Source organism: Alligator mississippiensis, chromosome 3, assembly GCF_030867095.1.
Source record: "Alligator mississippiensis isolate rAllMis1 chromosome 3, rAllMis1, whole genome shotgun sequence".
NCBI lineage: Eukaryota > Metazoa > Chordata > Crocodylia > Alligatoridae > Alligator > Alligator mississippiensis.
This window is the reverse complement of record NC_081826.1, coordinates 240,587,496-240,613,317: the sequence shown is the minus strand read 5'-3', so window position 1 is coordinate 240,613,317 and position 25,822 is coordinate 240,587,496. Positions and strand designations below refer to the sequence as shown.

The 25,822-nt window shown below is 41.6% G+C and overlaps 1 protein-coding gene across 7 annotated transcripts in view; it reads right to left on the bottom strand.

Moving 5' to 3' along the window:
- ARB2A (ARB2 cotranscriptional regulator A) overlaps positions 1-25,822 on the bottom strand; it is a 413,000-nt gene that overhangs the window by 302,493 nt on the left and 84,685 nt on the right. For all 7 annotated transcript variants that reach the window (XM_014597271.3, XM_006264051.4, XM_059725034.1 and 4 more), the window contains one exon: positions 6,751-6,816. In XM_014597271.3, the coding sequence (XP_014452757.1) occupies positions 6,751-6,816 (66 nt within the window). The remainder of the gene's footprint in view (positions 1-6,750; positions 6,817-25,822) is intronic.

Below are 25,822 nucleotides of genomic sequence, written 5' to 3'. Positions count from 1 at the left end.
AGTCAGAGCCAGAGAACAGATCCTGCCATTAACTCCCCTGGGCTCCAGGCCAGAGTAGAAAGCAGGAAGCAGAAAGTGGCAGGAAGGCAGTAAAAGGAAGCCTTCCTAGCTGCAAAAGTGATCAGGCAGCTTGCAGAAGCAATAGGTATGTGAAGGGGGGAGCAGGGGTGGTGTCAACCACAATGAGCAGTGGCACAGACGATCGTTAAGGGGACACGTCCACTCAGTTTAACATAAGCACAACTGCACTAATTAAAGCTTCAATTAATGTCAGGAATTTCTTAACAAGGAAAAGATGGGAGTAGGTTGAACTAATGTTAAATCAAGTAAAGGCAGACATAATCCACCTACAAGAATGTGGTATGAGGGGAGAGGGATTATAAACATTTTGAAAAAGAGGTGGAGATGGGGACCATCTTGGTGGTCAGGGACAAAAGAGAACAAAGCAGTTGGAGTGGCAATACTATTCAAGAATCCAAAGGTGAAAGGACAGCAGGTGGAAGACATCGTCAGTGGCAGACCTCAGCAAATGATAGTATCAGTTGAGGGAGAAGAATTAGAAGTTTTCAATGTATATGCACCACCAGAGTGGGAGGGGAGGAAAGCTCCGCTTAGAAAGTTAGCAGTTTATGTAGTCAGAGAGAGATTGTGGATAATAGCGGGGGACTTCAATTGCATAACAGAAGTGGGTGGCAGAACAGGGAAAGGAGGAGATGGAAATTTAGACAGTTCAATCTCTCCCCGTCATAGTTAATTTTGACGTAGTAAAGCCCTGCAGGCTCGATACCATTCTCGGCGTGCTTCGTTCATCATCGCTTGATATCGTAACCCGACCTTATTCGCTCAACTGTAATCAATGCAACTGTAACAGAAACAAAGGCTCAGCCTGCGTCGTACGTCACTATCTGGGCGACATAAGTAAACAATCTCCTGTAACCAACACGCGTCTGTGTCTGGTTAATTTCACTCATCCATCACCTACCCGCCTGTCAGGTGAAAGTTTTATTACCCCAGCTCTGGGATTCAGAAAGCAGCAGAAGCCGGCTGCTCTAATCCCGACAAAAGAGATGTGTGGGAAGTGGAAAAAGTTTTCACTAGAACTGACCCCAGTGGAGAGAAACAATCAAGAATGGACTTTATGTGTATTTGTATCAAAAGAAACAGATACACAAGAAAGAAACCATATTTGTAGCATTTAGTAATCATCGAATGCTGAAAGCAGAACTGAGAAAGTTAAGTGTGAGACTATTACAAGACGAAGAGATATGTCAAGCATATGTGAGACACTATGAGGGATGGAGAACATTGAAGAGTACCAGAGTATGGTGGATGATGAAGAAGAGGATGGGAATTTTTCAGGAAGGAAACCTGAAGAACTACAAGGAAAAGAACTGAAGAGCTGAGAGAGCTACAAAGAAAGATGCTAAAGCTGCTAAAGGAAGCTGCAGAAGGAAAATAGGTACAAGAAGAACTAGAAGAAATAAGGCAAGAGATAGAAAGCTGGTTTAAAAGAAAGATGAGAAAAAATGTTTTTAGCACAAGCACCCTGGGCAAAAGAAAAAGAAGAGTGGTCCCGATACTTTTCGGCTATAGTGAAGACAGTGAAAGGAGAATTGAAAGTGGCGCAGAAAGAAGGTAGTACCTGGATGGAAAAGCAGGAGGAGATGTTAAGAGGCAATGAGAAGATTTTATAAAGAGCTATATCAGAATAAGGAGGCCAATGATTCATTACATCAGGATGGAAGGTTTCATGCAGAGGTATAAAATAGAAAAGGTAGGAATGGAGGTCTTGAAGGATCATAAGAAATTGGTGAAAGCGCTAAAGGAGAAAGACAGAATGGCACCAATGAGAAACTTCTTGGAAGAACAAGTGAAGCAGGTATGGGGAGTTGTGGCAAGTAAACAACTAGGAGGGGAACATGCTGACCTAGCATGTATGATTGTGAGAAATATCTTGCCAGCGAGAGCTGCAACACAGATGGGGCTTGATGACTTCATCTAGATGCTGAAGGGAGTGGTGCAGGGAAGATGAAAGGGGAGAAAATGTCTGTTTTTACTATTTTAGAAGTCCCTGAAGCTGGCTGAGAAGATGAAATGGTGCGACGTGTTCTGGGAGTGTACACATGCAAAGGGGGCATGGGAAAAGGTCCACTGCTTTCTAAGCATCATCAAAATAAACCCGTTGTTAGCTCAGGAGATGGTAGTATATCAAGGATGGTCAAAATACAGCATTCAGGCTGGATCCAGGCCACCAAGAGATTCTATGTAGCCCATGGGAGGTCCGCCAGCTGCACCCAGATCAAGCACAGGGGGTAGCCCAGACCATGACTCATGCAGCTCATCCCACCACTCCTGGGCACAGCGGGGTGGTGCAGTGGCTGGACCCAGCTTTCTGGCAGCCCCTGTTGCAGCGGATCGTTTGGCCTGGCTGCCGCTGCCAGTGTCTCCACTGCCACTGCCAGACCCAGTCATGCTGCCTGGGCACCACAGCCCGTCGCAAAGAATTGCCCACCCCTGTATTATATGGACTCATACCAAAGGGGCTGAAGGAAATTTATTAAGGACTTTATTAGCATGCTTAAAACTAGTTTATGGAAAACTCCATTTATTTAAGGGGTTGGCTTTCACTGAAAGGAAGTGCCTGAACCTGGGGCTACATTAACTGAAATTGTACATTCATTGGGACAAGTAAGAGATCTGAGAAGAAGCAGCAGAGAAGAAATGCAGGAAAAAGGACTGGACACACTGGTTTCACTAAACCAACAGAAAGGACTGATGGGAGGGATGGAGAGTTTCAGGTGGTTGCTGAGCTAATAGCTTGTCATAGGTTTCTACATGAAAAAAAAGTTCTGTAACTTTTTTGTGGGAAGCTGATGTATATTGCTTAAGGGTTTAATACATGCAGCTGTATGTTTTTGGATATGTAGTTGTTTTTGCAATATGAAATTTTGGTAAAACAAGGATGCTTAATAGGTGATGTTATGTAAGTCTACGATGATAAGTGTATTTTTAATATCATTTGTAAGAAAAAAAAGTTCCTATCAGCATATTTGCCCAATGTGGGCCATGTATTTTATAGTTATGCTCAGTGCAAGCATAATGCTCAGGCTGGATGAATGGACTGTAAGATGGATAGAAAGCTGGTTGGAGCACCAAGCTCAGAGGGCAGCAATCAATGGCTTGATGTCGTGTTGGCAGCTGGTATCAAGTGGAGTGCCCCAGGGGTTGGCCCTAGGGCCAGTTTTATTCAATGTCTTCATCAATGACCTGTAAGATGGCATAGAGTGCACCCTCAGCAAGTCTGCAGATGACACCAAGCTGTGGGGACTAGTAGATATGCTCGAGGGTAGAGCTAGGAATCAGAGTGACCTAGACAAATGGGAGGATTGGGCCAAAAGAAATCACATGAGGTTCAACACAGACATAGGATGGAACAATCCCATGCACTAGTACAGGCTGGGGGCTGACTGGTTGGGCAGCAGCTCTACAGAAAAGGACCTGGGGATTACAGTGAACAATAAGCTGAATATTAGCCAAGAGCGTGCCCATGTTGCAAAGAAGGCTAATGGCATACTGGGCTGCATCAGTACGTGTGTTGCCAGCAGGGCTAGGGAAGTGATTATTCCCCTCTATTCAGCACTGGTGAGGCCACATTTGGAGTACTGTGTTTAGTTTTGGGCCCCCCACTACAGACAGGATGTGGACAAATTGGAGAAAGTCCAGTGGAGGGCAACAAAAATGGTGAGGGGGCTGGGGGACATAACTTCTGAGGAGAGACTGAGGGAACTGGGCTTATTTAGTTTGGAGAAGGGAAGACTGAGATGGGTATTTAATAGCAGCCTTCAACTACTTGAAGGGAGATTCGAAAAAGGACGAAGCTAGACTGTTATCAGTGGTAGCAGATGACAGAACAAAGAGCAATGGTCTCAAGTTGCAGCAAGGGAAGTTTAGGTTAAATATTAGGAAGAATTTTCTCACTAGGAGAGCAGTAACACATGGGAACAGGTTACCCAGAGAGGTGGTGGAACTTTCATCCTTGGAGGTTTTTAAGACCCAGCTAAACAAAGCTTTGGCTGAGTTGATCTAGGTGGAAATGGTCCTGCTTTGAGAAGGCGGCTGGACTAGATGACCTCCTGAGGTCCCTTCCAACCCTAAGTTTCTATGAATATATGAGTATTGGCCGTATTTAATCAACTTTGTAGTTCATAGGTAGCTTCCACTGCTGAGCACATACTTTTTTGGCAGCAGTTTAATGATAGACAATGTATTTAGTGAGATTTCCTAGTATGTGATTATAAGATGAGGGGCTTTTTTCACCATGCCAATTGGGGGAAAAAATCTCATCTTGTACTCAAGTAAATAAGGTAGTTTAGTTTAACAAGTTCAGCCAGTATTGCAATTCATATGAAATGTAAGCTTTCAGTAATTTCAGCTTTGTGGCTAGGAAAGTCAAATCATTCTAAATTCCACTAGTATGTTACTGGAGATGCAATGTTTGATGGTATGTTTTCCCAGATTTTATTTCTGTGAATTACATATATCTTGCAGTATATTTAAGTTACTAATATATACGTTAAATTAAACTGTTCTTTCAAGCCTTTCTGAAAGTGTGGTATCAATTTGCATGAAATCCTGTTCATGTTTATTTGGCTTTTATACACACATGGTCAACTTCCAGTTTTGGGCAGCTCAAGAATTGTAAGAATTTGGCTCTTTTTCAAAAAATTCAACCTTGCAAGTTTTGTGGGTTTCAGAATTTTTTTTTTTTAATTTCTATGTCAGTATGAAACAGTTGCATGAAACATTAGACTTGAAATTCGGTGATGAAAAATGTTAACTTCTAAGAAAGCTACAAGAGAAGATTCAGCCCAGAAGCCTGTAGGAGAAAGAATTTGGAGGAATAAGTGGTGAGTGGAAAACAGAGTACAGATAGCGACTGGAATAAATTGTTACTGAAAAAAGAAAGGGATAGAGCTGTGAATTCTTGAAAGGGGAAGTAATGGCTTTCTGAAATCTAAAAACTAGTGTAAAGTGAGCAAAGGTTCTGATCATATGGTTCTTCAACTACTAACTAGCCTATTTATTTTACAGTCCTTATAATGTAATCCCACTCTTCTCTCAGGCTTAAACATGTATGTGAGATTGGGATTCCCAGCACCAAATCCCATTCTAGATTTATGAGTAAAATATGGTTTTGCATAGAGATGACTAGTTCATTTTTCTTTTTCAAAGTCTCATGGTGTTGATGTCCTGCTTATATATAACAGCGTAAAGATCGGAATGCTTGATCAGGAAACAGGGATCGTTTTTTATGCCTGTCTCATGTTTTAGCTTGAGGAAGTTAAAACGCACGTCCTCCGTCTCTCTCTAAAGTCATGTCTGTATTGAATAATGCAATTTTATGGACATACCCACACTATCTCTGAATGAGCACACTTGACTCCTCAAAAGTGCAATATCTGCACAGTCTAATTAGCTTTTTTTGAAAAACAGGATATACTACTATCCTGGGTTGAGCACTACACTAACACAACTACTCCTCTCTGGTACCCAAGCCACCTGATCCAAAGCTGGTTAGGGTAGCTCTGTAAGGTACTACCTATGTTGGGTGGACATACCCAAGGAATCTGGAAGTAGGAGGAACACCTTTCTAGACAGTGCCTCCAGGCAGAGGGAGAACCATTTGTGCTATGTGCTTAGTCTGGGGTTTACAAGGTTGAGAAGGGAGACAAATCCAGCTCTCTTCCCCTCATCACTGTCTCTCTGGTGTTTCCAATACAGTATTTTCTATTCTTGCTGCTATGATAGTGGCAAAACCTGGTCTTGGAATACTCTTTTTTTGGAAGGCTGCCAAAATTTTCCTGAAGCAAGAGAAGGAAATGAGAATTTGTAATGCTTTATATTCTACCAAATCTGAAGGGAAACTCAGGGGACAAAATAAAAGACAGTTGTGTAGCCCAAAGTGATCTTCCACACTGAATATTAAAGGCCTACCATGAACAGTGGAAGTATGAGCGCTTTTCAAAGATCATAAGAATCCTTTATAATGGAAAGTGTTAGGCAGCTTGCATAGAGAGGTCATGACTATCTCTCTCTACAATACAAAAATACACTGTAATTGCAGGGTACAGTATGTGTACAGATATAAATATTTTAATATGTGTGATTTCAGGATAGCTGCATTATTCCTGAATGGTGATAATATACCACCCTCATGTACTCACATACATGCTTCATAATACTGAAAAGATTATTAAAAGGTGTCTTAAAAGGGTATTTAAAATATTTGATTGAGACCACTATTATGGGTTTCTTTTTATTCCTCTGCCTGTAAAGCCAACTGCCTTTCGTTCTTTCAGTCCAATTGCATGGATCTCAGGGGAACTATAAACGCTTCTCAAAGCAATTTATAGTTTCCTATGCCAAACCTATCACAATTTTAAAGTTCTGCTATCTCATTCTTGCAGGACTAAAAGTGAATTTGAGGCCCTCACAGAATTACCTCACACCCAGGTAGATCAGATACATTAAAAAACAGATTGACACATTTGCCAACATATTTCTTTGTCTGTGTATGCACATGCTGCATGCATTTATTGTTCCAAGTCAGCACCTTCTCTGGGCTCAAAGCACAGCTGGTATTATCTGTGTCCATCATCCAGCTGCAAACTCCTCAGAGCAGGGACTCTTGTCTGTGTGTACAATGTGCAGTATCGAACAAATGGCAACATTAAAAAAAAACTGACTTACTGGGAGAGTTACTTTTTTCAAGTGGCATTCCTTTTCCAGTAGTCCATAGATATATTTAGTAATGATCTGCAAAAAGGAAACAGAATTTAAGGCACTTACACAAATTGCTCATGCATTCATAAGTCTTAGAGAAGTAGGTTGATCAAAAAGTATTTCTTTCAAATATTTGTGCATATTTTGCTCATATAACTAATTACAAGACGTAAAGCTTCACGAAAAAGGTTCCTCCCTTCCTCTTAATATATGCAGCTTGCTTGTACAAAGCAATCCTAACTATACCTGTGACTCCACCACCTGCTGCTGTGTGAATAATTATGTGCCTCAAAACTAAGGATTATGACCAATTAATGTATACTCAGGGGTACAAAAAAGGCTCTTTTTTTTTCAAAGAAATACTTTAAAAGCATTTTTTCCATGAGCAGGGCTCCTGAAACCCTCTCCCCTGCAGGTTCACTTCATGAGCTACACAGTCACCCTTGCCATTTCTATTCACTGAACAGGAGAGGGGCAGGTCAAAGGTGTTCTAAATAGGAAAAAAAACCTTGACTCTCCCCACCAAGGGGGGGGGGGGGGAGGAGGGTTAAGCCTCAAGTAGAAATAAAGCTGAAGTTAAGACTTGAAGAAAAAAAAATTAGTGAAAAGACCCACCAAAAATCAACCTAGCCACACTAAACATTGAGAGATCCTTCCTTGCTACTTCAAATTTAACAAAGCCTGTCGGGACTTAAAAGGTATGCAAAATATCTTGGGGAACTTTTTTTACCCTTACATACTGAGAAAATTGATACATTCATTTTGGAGTTCAGCTGTGAGACAAATTCTCCATGCTTCACCCATACTGGATTACAAAAACAGTTCTAAAATAAGTGCTTGGACTTCTCTGGCTATAGAAACAGAAACAATGGCAAATTAAAAAAGGGGTAAAGTGCTCATTAAAAATCTCAAATGGGGGCCTGCCACTTAATTTGAACCTGGGGAACTACATTTAAATTCCAGACTGGATACACAGTAGAAGAGCTTGGGTACAAAATACCAGTCTAAGAATATTTGGGTGCAAATGCACCTGGTGTTCCCTAATCCAATCCCTCAAGGCCTCAGTTAGAATCATATAAACCCCCAGCATATGAAGCAACACCAGAAATGCAGTTTTAACAAAAGCTCTGAGTGAAGGCATCTTAACAATGCACGATGAATTTAGCAAATAAGTGTGAATGCATAATAAGCTTTCACTTTAATTTTACAAATTCAAAATTACCAAATAAAGTTTCAGTGAATTTCAAGAGCCTTTACTATATATACGTGAGCAGCTGTACTATACAAATATTTAGAACATATCTGAATCAATTCAATGAACAGATGAAAGCAAATTAAAAAGCAAAAACAATGCTGAAAAGGACAAGAACCTTTACTAGGATTACATGAATTCTCTACTACTCTGTCCAAATACATTTATTGACAGAATTACATTAAAAAACCTTTAAGGCTTTAAAGAAAATCAGTCTTACTAAACATTAGTATCTACAGGGAAACTGCATTTGGAGAGAGAACTTAGCTGTAAGCAATGAGTTGATTTAAGACATGTTTATCCCCTAAGCAGTATGTTAGGAACATGCATACAGTGTAATTTTACCCCCAGGGCCAAACTGTTTATGGTTCACTGAAATCAACTTCAGTATTATGCCAACAGTAAAGCAGTTAAGTTCCTGCAGTCTCAGATGCTGATGGTGTACAGACGTTTAAATTAGTATAATGATAATACGGCCTCAAACACAGGGATTTTATTTTTCACGCTAAATCTCGGCATGTATCGACCTCCAATGGCTAGAAGAACAAACTAATGTATCAAATATACTAAAAGGACATTTAGGGGGAAAAACATATTTGCTGTGAAGGAAATGTATATGAGATACTATTTACAAAAAATACCTTTTTTTCTTTATTATTTCTTTTCCATTCTTCTTCCCTCACCCTCTACCTTTTTATTTTTCATTTTGGTCTCATCTATTTAGAAGATAAACTCCTTAGAGTTTTTATATATTTCTCTAGAGTCTAGCACACAATGGGACTCCAATCCCGATTGGCCCTGTGGCTATTACGCTAATAAAATGAATGAAAAAAAGTCAGGAGTGCTGACACAGTCCAACTGCATAAACTGTTACAAACAATGAATATCGTCTATATATTTAGCTAGGAAAATATCATTAAATACAGCAAGGACTGACATTATTCTAATGGATGAAGAACACCAAAATACATTAGGAATCTGGCCATGCCCTCTACTCCAGAGGCTAAGATAGGTGGGATGAAATATGAAATATTCAATTACAATCCCAATTTAGAGCATGGCTGAATGAATATATAACATAGCTTATCTAACACTACAACTAGAAACATCTGCATTTAATTACTTCTGATATTACTGATGATATACAATTGTCCAAATAAAAATTGAAAGATATTTTTTAAATTTTACCTTTTTGTCTTTTCTTTAAGGTATATGGAAAAATGTCTGTGCTTAAGTCATAGATTCATAGATTGTAAGGGCTGGAAGGGACCTTGCAGGATCATTGGGTTCAGCCCCCCTGTACTAGGCAGAAAAGACAACTGGGGTCAAGTGACCCCAGCAAAGTGACCATCCAGTCTCCTCTTGAAGATTTCTAGGCTAGGTGATTGCACCACCACTGGAAGGAGTCTATTCCAGTCTGGACACCCTAGTTGTGAAGAAGTTTTTCCTAGTGTTAAGCCTGAAACGGTCTTCCAGGAGTCTGTGGTCATTACTCCTGGTTTTTCGCAAGGGTGCCATGGTTAACAGCTGTTACTCAAGCCCCTGATGTATTCCCCTGATGTAGCGGTAAGCTGCTACCAAGTCCCTTCTCAGCCTTCTCTTTTTTAGGCTGAAAAGTCCCAGGTCCCTCAGCCTTTCCTCGTATGGCTTGTCGTGCAAGTCTCTGATTATACAGGTAGCTGTTTTCTGGATTATCTCAAACTTTATGACATCTTTGTTGAAGTGCAGCACCCAGAACCGGATGCAGTACTCCAGCTGTGGTCTCACCAATGCTGAGTAAAGTGAAAGAATCACTTCCTTGGTTTTGCTTGAAATGCACCAATTGATGCATGCCAGAGTATTATTTGCCCTGCTGGCTACAGCGTCGCACTGACAGCTTATATTCATACTGTGGTCTATTATTACCCCTAGGTCCCTTTCAGTCATGGTACTAGTCAATTTGGCGCTGCCAAGCCTGTAGGTATGTTGGGGACTGTTCGTCCCCAGGTGAAGCACTTAACACTTCTCGACATTGAACTTTATCTGGTTCTGATCCGCCCAACTTGCTAGCCTGTCTAGGTCCGCCTATATCTGCAGCCTATCTTCAAGCGTGACCATGCTCCCCCCATAACTTGGTGTTGTCCAATAATTTGGCCAGTGAGCTCTTCACTCCCACATCCAAATCGTTGATAAAGATGTTAAAAAGAACTGGTCCAAGCACCGATCCCTGGCCACTTCTCGCCAGGACGACACAGATCTATTCATTAGAACTCTCTGGGTCCTACCCCACAGCCAGCGTCCTACTCACCTGTCTGTGCGGGCCGGGAATGATCCAAGGCCCTTTTGTGCACCGCGGGCTGTGGCCAGCAGCCCGGACACGCCGGGTCGGGGAAGGCAGGTGGCGCGCTAGAATTAGGCACGGACGCTTAATGGTTGTTTAAGATTATTTACTTACACCGAAGATGGTCGCGGTGTAGGCTGGAACGTTTCCAGGAATACTTCGCATAAATCCTAGTTTTAGGACTCGGACAGAACTCCGATTCACTCACACGAAGTTGTCGAGGCTCCGTGGAACTTTGCGCGCAGGGAAGGGTACGTTGAGGGATCGTTCGGCGACGGGGAGAAGAATCGATAGGTGATCAGTCTATCGATCAGCCAGTCGCAAGTCAAATCTCCTTAGAGGCACTTTGCAGCGTGCTCAAAGTTCTCCAACTTGGGCGGAAACCACTCAAGCCTCTTATACGGCCAGCAAGCCAATCGCTAGCCACCACATAGGAATAATTTAGAACTGACCAATAGTGGGGCACGAATTTAAATACAAATGGTGGGAACTCCTTGCAATGTGCATTTCCTCTCTGCAGCTCAGAAATGCACCCTGCAAAGAAAGCTACGAGTGGCAGGAAATAATTTAGCAGTGCCGAAGCACACACAAACAAAATCACACCCTTGGGTTGTGACACTGTCATGCAGTTAAGCCCACAATCCTCCAATTTTCCCATGAGAGCATCATGAGATACCAGATCAACGGCCTTTTAAAAGTCAAGGTATACAATGTTGACCTCCTCTCTCTTATCCAGGTGAGTTACCTAGTCGTAGAAGGAGATGAAATTGGTAAGACAAGACCTGCCCGCAACAAACCCACGCTGGCTGTCATTCAGAATCCTACCTTCTGCAAGCTTACTGATTCCTTAATGAAGTTTTCCAGGATTTTCCCTGGCATAGAAGTTAGGCTAATTGGCCTATAGTTACCCAGGTCCTCTCTCCTTCCCTTCTTGAAGATGGGCACAATACTCTCTCCCAGTCCTCAGGGACCTCTCCGGAGCACCACAAGTTTTGGAAGAGTTTCACCAGGGGTTCCGCAATGACTTTGGTCAGCGTTTTCAGCACTCTCAAATGAAGTTCATCCGGTCCTGCTGATTTATATATGTCTAATTTTTTTTAACTGATCACACACCAGTTCAATGTCAATAATAGGAAGGCTGTCATTCCCACCATGCCCATTCTGTGCCCCATCTGCCATGATTTTACCCTTGGCCTAGTGAAATACTAAAGCAAAGTAGTCATTCAGGAGTTCAGTTTTCTCCTGAGTGTCAGTAACCAGCTGTCCTGAGTTGTTGAGTAACGGCCCCACACTCCTATTTGTTTTCCTCCTGTTCCCTACAAACCTAAATAAGAACTTCTTGTTGTCCTTGATTTCTGTTGCTAATTTTAGTTCAGTTGCCGCCTTAGCCTTTCTAATCTGCTCCCTACAAGTGTGGGCCATTTTTGTATAGTCCTCCTTGGGGACTGTCCCAAGCTTCCGTTGTTTGTAAGCCTCTTCCTTCTTTAAAAGGACCATGATTTCCCTTTATAGCCAAGAGGGCTTCCCAGCCATTTTGCTACCATTCCTCTGCGTGGGAATGGACTTCCTTTGTGCTTCAAGGATCGTGTCCTTAAGGAATGACCACTCTTAATGCATTCCTTTTGCCTTTGGTCCCTGGCCCTGCAGCACTTCCCCTACTATTGTTCTGAGCTTGTTGAAATTTGTATTTTTGAAGTCCAAAACTTCAATCCTGCTATCTAATTTGCCTGCCTTGTGACAGACAGTGAACAGACAGTAATCATAGCTACGTAAATAATCTCAGCTAGGCATAAGGCACAACCTCTTTGTTAAAGACTCTCCAGAAACAAGACACCAAAAATGCAAATTAATAAATCCAGGGCCTAGTTAAATAATTTGGTAGTGGCAATCCCTCAATTTGAAGAGATTCTTTACCATGGCTCAAAGATGGGTCTCGAGGTGACTTAAGAGCCCAATTCTTGAGCCAAAGGGGCCACCTGTAGATGTTACAGGTCTTTCACAGGGAAGAGTAGGCCATAGGCCAGGTTTTCTCTCCTTTCCTTCATTTGCACCCTCTTTTCTGCTTCAAGGGTGAGATGCTTTACCTTGAAACTGGCAGTTGTTTGGTTGAGGTTGTGGCAGCACTGGAAGTGGTCAGCACCCAGCTCCTCCCAAATCTTAATGTTGGCATCCATTTTCTTCAGATATGGCTTCGTTGTATCCACAGCAAGATCTCGGGGCATTACTAAGCTTGGAGTAAAGTTCTTATTTTGGGAGTTGAATCAGGCAATCCCTGGCCCAGGAAAATTGGTGCTTGAGGATCACCAACTCAATGCTGGTAACATTGGCTTTAGCAAGGAACTGGTATTTGTGTGGTAATCTTACTATTTGATGAGGAGGATTTTCCAGACGCATCATTGGTGCTGCCTCTCCAGGCTTTTGAGATGACGACAGTAGGTCATCCATGTTTCAAATCTGTAGAGGAGAGTGGGGATTATGGCTGTATTGTAGACCTGGATCTTGGTGTCTTTCTAAAGATTGAAATGAATAATGATACACCAAATCAATTTCTGAAAGGAGACACTTGAGCACCAGATCCTCTGCTGGACATCCCCATCTATGTTCACTCTGAGAGACATAGCCACCAAGGTTGTGGCCAACTACCTCCAGAGTCCCTTCCTCGATGGTAATTTGAGGAGAGAGGTCACATTTGTTGCCTGAGACAGGCTGATAGAACACTTAGTCTTCTCAATGTTGATGGAGTGGCCCAAAGTTCAGTAGGTTTCTCTGAAAAGATCCACCATGGTGCGCAGGTTTTCCTCAGTGTACACAAGGATGCCACAGTCATCAGCATATTGAAGGTCAGGAATGGTTGCTTTGAGTACTTTGGTTGCAAACTGAAAACGTCCCTTATTGAAGAGCCCTCTACCTGGTTGGTATTCAATGTCAATTCCAGAAGAAAGGTGGTCTATAATGAGAACCAAGATGACTGTCAAAGAAGTGAAGAAGAGTTGGGTTGATGACACATCCTTTCTTGACCCCAGTTCAGATGATAAATAGATCTGTCTCTGATCTGCTACATAAAATAGTCACAGTCATCTGGTCATAGAGAAGCCTCAGGACCTTGATATACTTCTCCATCCAAATCTGGCTAGTATTTCCACAATTCTTTGCAACTAATGGAATCAAAGGCCTTGGTGAGATCTATGAAGGCCATATACAGCATCTGGTGTTGTTCCTGACACTCTTTTTGGATCTGGTGGGCAACAAAGATCATGTCAATGGCCCCACAAAATGGTATGAAATACACTGAGATTCTGGCAGAACTTCCTCAGCAAGAGGTAGAAGATGGCTCAGGAGAATACAGGCAAGGGTTTTCCCTGCTGTGGAAAGGAGAGCAATACCTCAATATTTCCCACACACAGACTTACCCTTTTCTTGAGGATGGTATTCCTCAGTTCCCCAGGGATCCCTTTGTTGTCCCAAAAGTGTAGAATAATTTTATGGAGGCTCAGTACCAGTTCCTCACAGTTAGCCTTCCAGATTTCAGCAAGTATGCCATCTGGTTTAGTAACCTTGTTGCCATCTGTTTCAGTAGCCTTCCTTGATGGTATGCTAGGCTTCTTCTAGGATAACAGGGTTGGCAAGGGATCCTTTTTCAGGGTGTTGGGGATGGATTCAATGGTCCTATCCACTACAGTGGAATCATGGTTCAGGAGTACCTCAAAGTGCACTTTCCACCTATCTTGAATAGATTCAGTGCCTTTGAGGAGCACTGAGACATCCTGCAATCACAGGAAATTAGGACTGTGGGACACTGGGCCATAGACGGTCTTCACAGCCCCCAAAAAATATGCATGTCATGTTTTTCAGCAGAGATCTGGATCTCCTTGACTTAATTTTGCTAGCTGATTTTTTATTTCCCAATTATTTCGAGCTTTGACTTTGAGGAGCTGATACGTATCCTTCTTTTGCTAAGATGAGGTGTCATCTTGCCATCTTTCTTTAAGGTAAATGAAAAAATGCCCATGTTTAATCATAGCTACTTAAATAATCTCATTTAGACAAAAAAGGAACAACCTCTTTGTTCCAAACTCTCCAGAAGATAAGACACCAGGAATGCAACTTAATAAAAGGTCTAGTTAAATAACTACATTCTTCAGCAATAACTTTTCCAGCAGAAGTCATCCTTCGTACTGTTATTCATTCCACCTTGTGGAGGGCTGCCATCAGTCATGTCTAACTCTGTTTCACCTGGTAAAGGACTCTTCCTATTAACTTGGTACCTTCATTTGATGCTAAAGGTGTTGGGGAATGGGCAGTTCCTTCCTTCCAGAAATGGGAAATGCCATCTTTATTCCTACTCTACTCCCAATTCCAGTTTATCAGGAAACTACATCATTAAGCAACTAACCAAAATTTCCAAATGACAAAACCCAGTCCTCACGAGGGACTTTGCTTACCATAACATCTGTTGGGAGGGTAAAACAGCACTGAACGGGCAGTGCAGCAGATTCTTGGAATTTGTTGCGAGTAACTTTTTGGTACAACTGGTAGAGAGTCCAATTAGTGGGGGGAAGTTATTCTTGATTTGCTACTCATAAACGAGGAATTGGCTTGGCTTGAGACTGTAAAGGTGAAAGGCTACTTGGATGACAGTGGGTGCCTCTACACATGCCACTAATGCTATAAAGGCTTACTCCACTGTCCTGCTTCTGGGACAATTCCTAGCCAGCTCCAGGCTGTACAGGGATTCCCCACCCACGCTGGAGCTGGCTGGGAATTCTCCCACTTCTGGAGCAACTCCAGCTGTGCAGGGATTTCCTCGTCCAGCCCACAGCTGGCTGGGAACTGTCCTGTTTCTGGGGAAGACCCTAGCCAGCTCTGGGCTGTGTGCAGCAGAGCTGGTCAGGAAGCAGTGGCAATGCGTAGGGAGTGCACGTGCACCCCTTGAGAGTGCTGGTGCAGCCCCTGCCTGGCCGCGTTCACCACTTAAGCGATGGGCAGGGGGGGTGGGCGGGAGCACTGGTGCCCCCCCTGCAAGCACCGGCTGATCGCTGCAATCACTCCCAGAAGTGCCCACAGTCACTCCTGGAAGCAGCTGCAGCAACTGGCCACAGCGATTGGTGGGATCGGACACGGAGGGACTCTTCCTCCCCCGGGAGATCAGTCGTGGGGGCTGCCCCCTCCGGTTGTTGAGACTGGTCAAAGGGGGGGCACATGCCCCTGCTGACTAAGGCGGCATCAGTCGCCCATGCCAGGAAGTGTCCCACTTCTGGGGGAAGCTCCAATCCAGCTCCAGGATGTACCCTAGAAACTGAAGGAACTGGGTGAGGTAATTTCAGAACCACTGGTGATCATCTCTGAGAACTCATGAAGATCAGGTGAGGTCCCAGATGACTGAAAAAGGGCAAATACAGAGGCCATCTTTAAGAAAGTGAAAAAATGGTTCCAGGAAATTACAAACTGGTCAGCCTGACCTCATTTCAGAAAGCAGGTGACCTGGAAAGATTATGGAACAGTCATCTAGGAGTTATTTCTACGCACCTGAAAAGGCACAAGATGATCGGGAACAGCCAACAGGGACTCATCAGATGCAAGTCACTCCTGACCAAACTAATTTCCTTCTATGACAAGCTATGTGGATAGCTGGAGAGCACTGAACATGATACACCTGTAGCCTAGCAAGATTCTGAGACCATCTGCCAGAACATTCTTATTAATATGCTAAAGCTGGGGTTAGAAATGTTTTGAGAGAATTATTGGAGAAATGGTCCAAAATCAATCAGATGAAATTCAATATGTAGAAGTTCAAAATCCTGCACTTGGGATGGAACAAATCATATATACATGTAAAAATTGGGGAAGGAGTGACTGGGCTACACTACTGGAGAAACGAACTTTGTGGTCACAGCAGACCATAACTTAAATATGTGCTCTTGTTGAAAAAAAAGCCTGTAAACTAGATTGTATTAATAAGACCATCACTTGTAAATCAAGGGAAGTGATTTTTCTGCTCTATTTAGTGGTAATGAGGGCCTCATTTGGAGTACTGTGTCCAGTTTTGCTCCCCTTGCTTCACGAAAGAAGTGGACAAATTAGAAAGAGTCAAGCAGAGAGCAACAGAAGTGACTGGATGCCTGGAAAATAACATATGAGGATAGACTGAAAAAAATAGGGCTACTTATGCTGAAGAGAAAACTGAGGAGCAATCTGAAATCAGTCAGCAAATACCCAAGCAGTCATTACATGGAAGATGGAGGTAATCTATTCTATGTGACCAAAGGGGACAGGATAAGGAGCAATGGTCTTAAATTGCAGCAAGAGAAATTTAGGTTGGATATAAAGAACTTTCTCGCTATCAGAAAGGTTAAACATTGGACCAGGCTGCCCAGAGAGGTTGTGGAATCTCTACCCCTGAATGCTTTTGAGAACAAGTTATAAAAACACTTGACTGGATGGTTTAGTCAGGGATGATCCTGCCTCAAAAGCAGAAGTTTGAACTACATCAGTGGGGGGCAACTTTTTTGGCAGGTATGCCACAAATTAGCTCTGCACTCTCCCTGAGTGCTGCTCCAAACCCTTCCCCCTGCCTGGTCTGTTGCTCTGTTTCCTGCCTGCCTTCCTCTATGCTGCCTGTCCCCTCCCCACAAGCTATGTGCTACATAGAGAGTCTACTTGTGCCATTTGTGACATGCGTGCCACAGGTTGGCCACCCCTGGACTAGATGACCTCTTGAAGTAGGTCCCTTCCAACCCTACTATTCTATGATTCTATATAGCCACTATTGAACAAATAACCGCACTAAGAATCTACCAAATTGCAATAAAATTAATTTTATAAGTTGGCCTAACCACTGGATCCCTAGGCAGCTGAAGGGAAGGCAAAAACCAAAAGTACGTTACATCATTCTGGCAGTGACGAAAAATTCCTTCCTAGCTTCAAGATGACTAAACAAGGCCCATAATCCAGTCTTACTGTAGTCCTAAGCAGTGAGAAGGAAGGAGCTTTCTTCCAAATATGTATTTGTACTCCTGTACAGAGAACCAATAAGCTTGTGCTGCAGCCACTCAGATACAGAGCCCTTCTTCTCATGCCTGAAAATATGAGAAGCAGGGAGCTGAAATCCCTTATGGCAGGGTTTTTCAACCTTTTTTAAAGAGTGTAACCCTTCTGGTGGGTACTTCTCCTGGACTGTACCCCCTGGACAAGCAGGGGAGAGGGGGTCCCCTGGCAGCTGCTTGATGAGTGGTGGGGGTCCCCCACAGGCCGGCTGATGAGCAGGGGGGGGTCCCCCCAGTGGCCAGTTCATGGCGGGGGCGGCAGGCAACAGTGCATGGCGGCAAGCAGCAACAGCAGGTGGAAGTGCGCTTCTCAAGTACCCCCACTTCTCCACACCACTTACACGTACCCCTTGAGGCCTTCCCAAGTATCCCCAAGGGTACATGTACCCCGGTTGACAACCCCTGCCTTATGAGGACATGGCTTATCTTTCTGCGACACCTCTAAAGCTAACAGAGATGGGAGACCCTGATGTGAATGCAGTGGAGTGAGGTTATTTGTTCTGAGTTATTACAATTATGAGTGTTTCTCACATGTATTAAAAATAAGGCTCCTCTATACATTACAGGCAGCATACAATTACTTGGTTAATTAAGCAAATGATTCAGACTGGCTACATATGCAAATTAACTATGGTGCCTTAAAAAGGTCCAACCAGCTATAAAGTTATTGCTGGAAAATGTGTAATAACTTTTTAGCTGGTTTCTATCCAGCTTTAATTTGCCTGTGCCTTGCAACTGGGAGATCACAGCGATGTATGTGATCCCTGCACTTATATGCACATGCGGCATGGCAGGAGGCACAATTGTGTGGATCATGAATTAGATCCCATCACGCCTTTACCTGCATGTGTATAGGGGCCCTAAGATTCTCTTTGCCACTGATATTTTCAGGCTGGAACTATTTTTCTATCAATAAATATTTTAACAACTTTACCTTCAGAATAGAAAAATATAGAAACTTTCATAAAAGATAAACCTTGGGTTCATTAACACCTTTCATGGCCAGCAAATGTGCTCTCCAAACACTGGTCACAGCAAGCATTGTTTTTATAATGAAAAACGCCTTATTGGTGATTGGGGGACAAGGCAGTGTGATGATGAGAAATGTAATTTATTATACTTTTTAAAGCACATAATCAACGATCTCCTTCATATACAGTGAGGCATGACAACAGTGTCATCTACATCCTTGCCTGTGCGTCCTCTTTGTATAAGTAATGCAAGGAGCTGATGTCCCAATCTATGTTATCATACACCTGCAGCCAAATTGAAACCATTTTCTGCCTGGTGTAAACATTAGAGCTGTAGTTCCTACTCACCATCTAGTATGTGAAGAACTGATTTCCTACATATACAATTATGTTTTGTTTAAACATAATCCAAGCAGAGACAGAATCCTGCAATACAAACCGTGATTTCATTCTCCCAATATTTCTACTGTTCTGTATCCAGTAAGTATGTTTAGGTTTTGCTTTTTTGTGGTGATTTTCTTTTTAATAATGGAAAAATTGGTCATATTTTCAAGAGAGCTCCGATTCTTTTCTCATTTCTCCCATTTAAAGATACGTAGTAGAAATAAATGGCCTGATTTTGAGAGAAATCAACTCACAATTTGCTGAGCACTTCTGAACCTGTACTTTATTTAGGGCCAATATCACCTCTGAGCTGGGGCAATTCCTTTGAGGAACTCTGTCTCCTTTGTGCCCCTTTTTTGCTCATGAAATAAGAAAAAGATTGGCAGGCCTATAATCTAGGCCCTGGGTCTCTAATATGGTGGACCCAAGTCACATACATTTAGATACATTTCTTTTAGAATGAATATTTCAGATCTGTAATCTTAACTGTGTCCTTTATAAAGATCAAACAATAACTGCAGAGACAAACAAAAAACAAAATGTTCAATTTCTGACATTTCTCTGCTATTCAGTAAACAGTTGTATAAGTCACTGGCAAAATACATATAATTTCCCTCTAGGTGGCTCATCCACATAGACAATAACTGCTTCTTCCTACTACCTGTTACACTTTTAGCTGAAATGGCAGATGTCTGTTCTATTGATTATAGAGTTCTTGGGCTCCAACCTTCCCTAACACATACAGAGTCCTAAGGACAGAATTTCCAATCTGCAGTTTTATTTTTAAAAATCCTTGGAAATTACCTGACAAACGAACTATGTTAAAAGATTGAAAGATGCAAAGTCAAGGATTCAAAAGTTAGGAAACGCAAAACTTAAGGGGGATCCACTCAACCTACCTTAATTCAGCCCACTTGGTTGAATATATTATGAGTCTCTAATTACATGCCCATCTACTTATTCTAAAAGATCTCTATCCATTCAGTGAATAGGATAGGGAGTAAATGAGATAGAGGAGTATGGGAAGAGAAAGGACATACTTTCCTGTTAGCACTGGAATTCAGAAGAGCTCAGTTCTACTCTCATCTCTCCAATGGTTGCATGACCATAATGGTTGCACCATATTCATTGGCACAAGGGAACCATTTTAAGAGAATAGGGGAAACCAAAATTCTAGCACATTTAAATTCTTGAAGCCTTCACTTTGCTTTATTTAAGGCTGCTCTTGCATGTTGTATATATATATATTTGCTACTAAAAAAATAATTGTTTAACAGAATGATTTGTAAAAAAAAAAATCTTTGCAATCTACCATGCCAGAGCCAAGTACGCTAAAGATCAATATCTACATATGGCTAAACCCCAAGAGAAATTGAAAACTAAGGGCCAATTCAAGAAGGTTTTTAAACATTTGAACAGTCCTATCAAAATCACAACATTAGTCTCCTTTAAAATGTGAATTCTGAAGGCAGAAAAACAAAAAACAGCTACCACAGGAAACTGATATATTAGTTAAGGATAGAATACGTTATAAAGTTACAAAAAATCTGTGTACACACAGTAGGGGAAGAGAGAGCCTTCCCGCTTGTTGCTGGGTAGCTCAGTTAGTAGAGAATCATGGCTTTTAACTGCATATCCAAGGTTCAATTATTTGTGCAGGTCCATGCTTCTTTTGCCAAAACAGTGATGGTGGATGCCAGGGAGAGTAATGAATAAGCGGGGTAGCTCACTCTATCTACATGTGCCTATAACTCCTGCCACTGCCAGAGATAGGATACTGGGCTCTATGAACCATTGGTCTGACATAATATGGCACTGCTTGTGTTCAGTGCTATGCAATTAGTGTTTCATATATCCAATCCTATCCCTCAGAAAGCAGAGGCTAAACCATGGTAGCCCCTTTCATTCAGGGGTTAAGCTACCTGGCTCAGTTTAGTTTCCATTTACAAAAGGCTGGTAGCCTACCTGTCCATAACCTGAAGTTTTGCAGAAACTTACATACTAAATCATAACTAGAAATAAAAACTGGGGGGGAGTAACAAAGGTGTCCTCAAAGCAAAAGGAGAGGTCTGGGAAAGGTTCATACTAAAACAAATCTAGTTTTTAAATAATAAAAAGGAAAAAAAAAGTCACAAATAGAAAGTTTCAACAATCTGACTGACACTAAAAAGAAAAAAAAGGAAAAAATAACTGACCTACTGGTGACCCTGTCCAAAACAAAGACGAGCAAAATACACCATAACTCAATTATTTGTTTTATAACACCTACATACTACTCCAGCAAGTTGTTACAGTATACACCATGTCAAAAATCCATGCCAGGATGCAATGAAGTGCACTGAGCCTTGGTAACAGAGTCCCTTCCCTGCTGTGCTTTACATCCTGATTCTCATAATTTGGTTTTCTCTGATGTGAATTCCCATTTTCAAATACAACCCTGAGCAAATCTATCCACTAGCATGCAATATACAAGAACAAGTCAGAAAATCCAGGGCACAGGGAACAAGTAATAGGCAAAACAAAAAAACCCATTCCAGTCCCATAAAAACACTGATAGTTTTTAAAGAAAAGTTGCTATTAACATTTATTAAGGGGGTTGAATATAGACTTGGAGAAAGAACTGGAGAAAGGATACACATCTAAACCATTATTTTACATATAGCATATACCACTAGCTACTAGAAGTCATTGATATCCATTGTTCATTAGGTTTATGAGAAATATATTAGTCTTTGATACATTCCTTACCCACAAGTATTTGTATCACAAAAATAATCCATCACCACAGTTATCATTCTCTAGATAGTCTCAGCAATAGGCTTAGTAAGGAGACTGAACTACCCTCTCAAAGTGATTGTTTCTTCCTGACAAAAGTGAGGATTATTGACAATTTTTACACTCATTCAGTAGACTGGAGACCTCTGTTTCCAGGGATGTCAACCCCCAAAATGGTCCACATCAGAATTCTGGGTTAGTTTTCTAAAGGACTGTCACACAACTGCACTTCAGTCAACAGCATGCTGTTTCTGCTGGGCAGTGTCCTTTTAGCATCTGTAAATTTCCTTATGATACATTAAAATGCAATTTCTTTTCAGTCATGTGTTAGGAGGTTACCAATCAACCACATGCTTTCATAACTGCATACGGGTCATTCCCAAATAAGGTGAATTCAGCATTCTGCTGTATTTTACACAAAGGTTGCCTATACACATGCAGTAAGGCTGCTCTGACATGTTGTAATTACAATGTATCAGAGCAGACTCGATAAATCAAGTCTGCTGGAGCATGGTCATTACTGTGCTCCAGCAGACTCCAGCATCATGTGTGTCAGCACCCCCTGCTGAAAAACAGCGACGGGGGCACTTTAACTAAAGCTCGTTCTATGAGCTTTAGTTAAAGCGCCCCTGCCGCCATTTTTCAGCACAGGGATACTGATGCATGCGACACTCCAGCTGCTTTAATTAAAGTGGCTCTCAGAGCCACTCTAACTAAAGCACCCCCCCCACACACGCACACACTCTCAGAGCAAGTGTATAAACATCCCAAGTTTCCAAACTATATATTTATAGGAGTAGAAAGAAGTGTTGTGGTCAAAATTTTGACTAGATTCTACAGAGCTGAACAAGTAATAGACATAAGTTTTGAGAAAATATACCATAAATACTGTGGTATTTGCAAATGCCTATTTTCATTTTACCTTCCCATAAATCCATATACAAATCATGTAATTAACTAGGCTAAAAGAATTTTCTTTCTGCAGTTATTGCTCCTGTTACTAGGCTTATGTCTAATAAAATACTTGAACACGAATAAATGCACAATGTTAGATACAATAAGGATAAATTACAATTTAAACTATTCTTTTAAGGAGGGACTGTTCAAAACATTGAAGTTTGAAAATTCCCATCATTTAATTCAGTCAGTCATGTCTGAATGAGTATGTCTTCAATTGCACTAAACAATAGCACAAGTTCTTATTTAAGAGAAGGCATGAAGCCCATTTGACTTTTAGGTTCATTTGCTTGTTAATATCCCCCCCCCCCCCCGACCATCATAAAAATAGTGCATTGTTGCCCAACAAAACGGACTTGTCTTGAGGTTCCACAGATGTATCTATAATTTATCTATAAGTAAACTTTACTAATGTGCGGGCCGGGGGTGATCCGGGCCTGTCTTTGCGCACGCGGGCCGTGGCCAGCAGCCCGGGCACGCGGGGTCGGAGAAGACCGGGGGCGAGCTAGAATTAGTCACGGACGCGTAGTGGTTGATTTAAAGATTGTTTACTTACACCAAAGATGGTCGTGGTGTAGGCTGGACAGTTTTCCAGGTACAGCTCCACTTAAATCCTCGTTAGAGGACTACAACAAATTCGTTCTTTTCCCTGGAGTTGTTGAAGCTCCGTGGGTTCGGTAGTTTCTCGTACAGGAAGGGATACGTCTAGGAATTTATCGGCGACGGGGAGAGGCTAGAGGCTGGTATTCGTTCTTTCCCACGGAGTTGTTGAAGCTCCACGGGTTCGGTAGTTTCGTTCCCACGGAGTTGTTGAAGCTCCGTGGGTTCGGTCAGGCCTCTATTGCCTTTTAAGAAATGCGTTGGGTCCGTGAGGATCCGCAGCGCTTAGAGATCTTCACGCTCTCCCTCTCGAACTCCAATTTCTCTCTCCAACTGATTTCTCTCCAACTTGGGCGGAAACCACCCAAGCTCTTTACACGGCTAGCAAGCCAATCGCTAGCCGTCACATGTGCATATATTAGAATCGGCCAATAATGTGGCACGAATTCTCATACAAATGGCGGGAACTCCTTGCACCGTGCATTTCTTAGATGCAAAAGAAATGCACCATGCAAAGAAAGCTTCAAATTGGCGGGAAATTCTCCGTTGCACTGGGGTTCTCTTCTGCAGCAGAAAACTCCACCGTGCAAAGAAGCTGCAATTTAGCAGGAAAATATTTTAGCAGTGCTGAAGCACACACAAACAAAAAATCACAACTTTGGGTTGTGACAACTAACAGCAGTGTATTCTCCTAGTATATACAAAGAGACCAGTTTCCAGGTTCCTCAACACTCTGAAATGTTTCTAGTAGTCAATTCTGTCTTAACCTAACTACTTATTGTCCTAAAGCAATCTAATTATTTAAGAAAATACATTATTAATAGAACTATGAAATAAACAATTTTCTGAGAATTCAAATTCAATCCAAAAAGTTTATACTGTTCATCACTACAAAAAATTCTGTCAAGACATTAAGGCAGAACCTGAAGTTTGGATGTTTTACCTCTCAAACTTAAAAATAAGAAAATACAAAACACAGGCACCTATACATGTGATGGAGCTACTAGCACACATTGGAGCAGACTCAATTAATCAAGTGTGCTGTGAGTCTGCTGAAGTATGCCAATTAGCATGCTCCAGCAGTCTCTGCATCATGTGTATTCAGCATCCCCGCATTTCAAAATGGCAGTGTGAGCACTTCAACTAAAGTTTTGACTAAAACTCATCTGAATACACATGTCACTGCACCTCCCTCCCCTCCCACTCTGGAGCACATGTATAGATAGATGTCCCATGAGTAACAATGCTGCTACAAATCAAAGGGATTTCTTTGTTTTACAAGATTTGTTTCTTCACAAGAATAAGAACTCTAAGACAAATATTAAGACCCTGTAATATGCAATATTCCCCCACCAAGTACAAGATTTTTTTTCTTCCTGAAAAGGTAGTCTAAAATTATGGTACGTATTATGTATAAAAGCTATACAATGAAAAATAATTGACATAATTGTAATAAAACGTTCGCAAATCTCAATGACATTTATGCATCTACAATTTTATCCTTATTTGGTGAGTACATCTTATGCACGGCATAACTGGAACACATGATACAGTCATCAGCTACAACCTTTTTAACTTTGCAGTGTTTGGAGCAACAATACTTCAGAAAAAATGCAGTGATTTCTAACTGACTGCCCTGTAACAAATTTCAAGTGGTGTGACTGACCTGAGACTTGCTACTCCTGCTACCGTAAACTTTGGCTGAATAAGCTTTATTTTGACCCTTAAGTGACAAAACTGCCAATAAGTAACAATGAACGATGCAAAGGAACATTTTGAAAAAAAACTTTTGGACATAGGCTTACTTAATACCTAGTGACAAGGAAAAACACCACACCACAACAAAAACCCTCAAAGTTGAATGGACTTTTTAGAAGTTGTTCGCTGAAAGTTAAAAAAAAAAAAAAAATCAATGGCATTCTATAAATCCACAAAAGACCTAACTTGGATTATAGCGTGGAAGGACAATTCATTAAGATAGAATTGACATTACCTCTAAGGGATTTCTTGCTTTTTCTACTGAAAGCAATTCAATTCAAACTTAACACATGGAAGCGATATTCTAGACTCTAAGTTGACTGATCACAAATAGGATCTTAAGAGCTTTTGAGAGATTTAAAAACAAAACAAAGCAAAACACCCCCCTCCTCCCCACACACACACACACACACACACACACACACACACAACCCACAAGGATTTGTCATGAGTTAGCATATATTGTTGATGTGATTTGACCCAGTGTTTGTTACATGGTCTTTGCTGACACCTGTTGGCTTATTTTTTGTTTGGTTGGGTTTTCTTTTTTTTAAATCATCTCCTCTTCCAGCACTCAAGCAAGTCTGGTGTTAGGCCTAAGAAAAATTCAATTGCTCAGCTATGTAATAAACTGAACTACATTATGAAAATCCTCAGATCAGCAATTTTTAAAATGTATATTACAGTAGTAATTAGACATTAAAAACTCTTCAAATGTCAAAGGCAAACTTGATACTTACCGCAGAAGACTTATAAGCTAAGACAAAAACCGAAAGGATGAAGACAAGAGAAACCATCAGATATATAAAAAAAAGTCTTATCATTATGTTTCAGCACCTCAGCCAAGACATCAAATATTGGCTTATTTCTTGTAAATTTCATAGCAGAAGTGAATCATAAAAAGGAATCTGGAGGAAGATGGGGCAGTGACTTCTCTGATCATTCACGTACAAGGAAGAAGGTTATGGGACAAGCATAT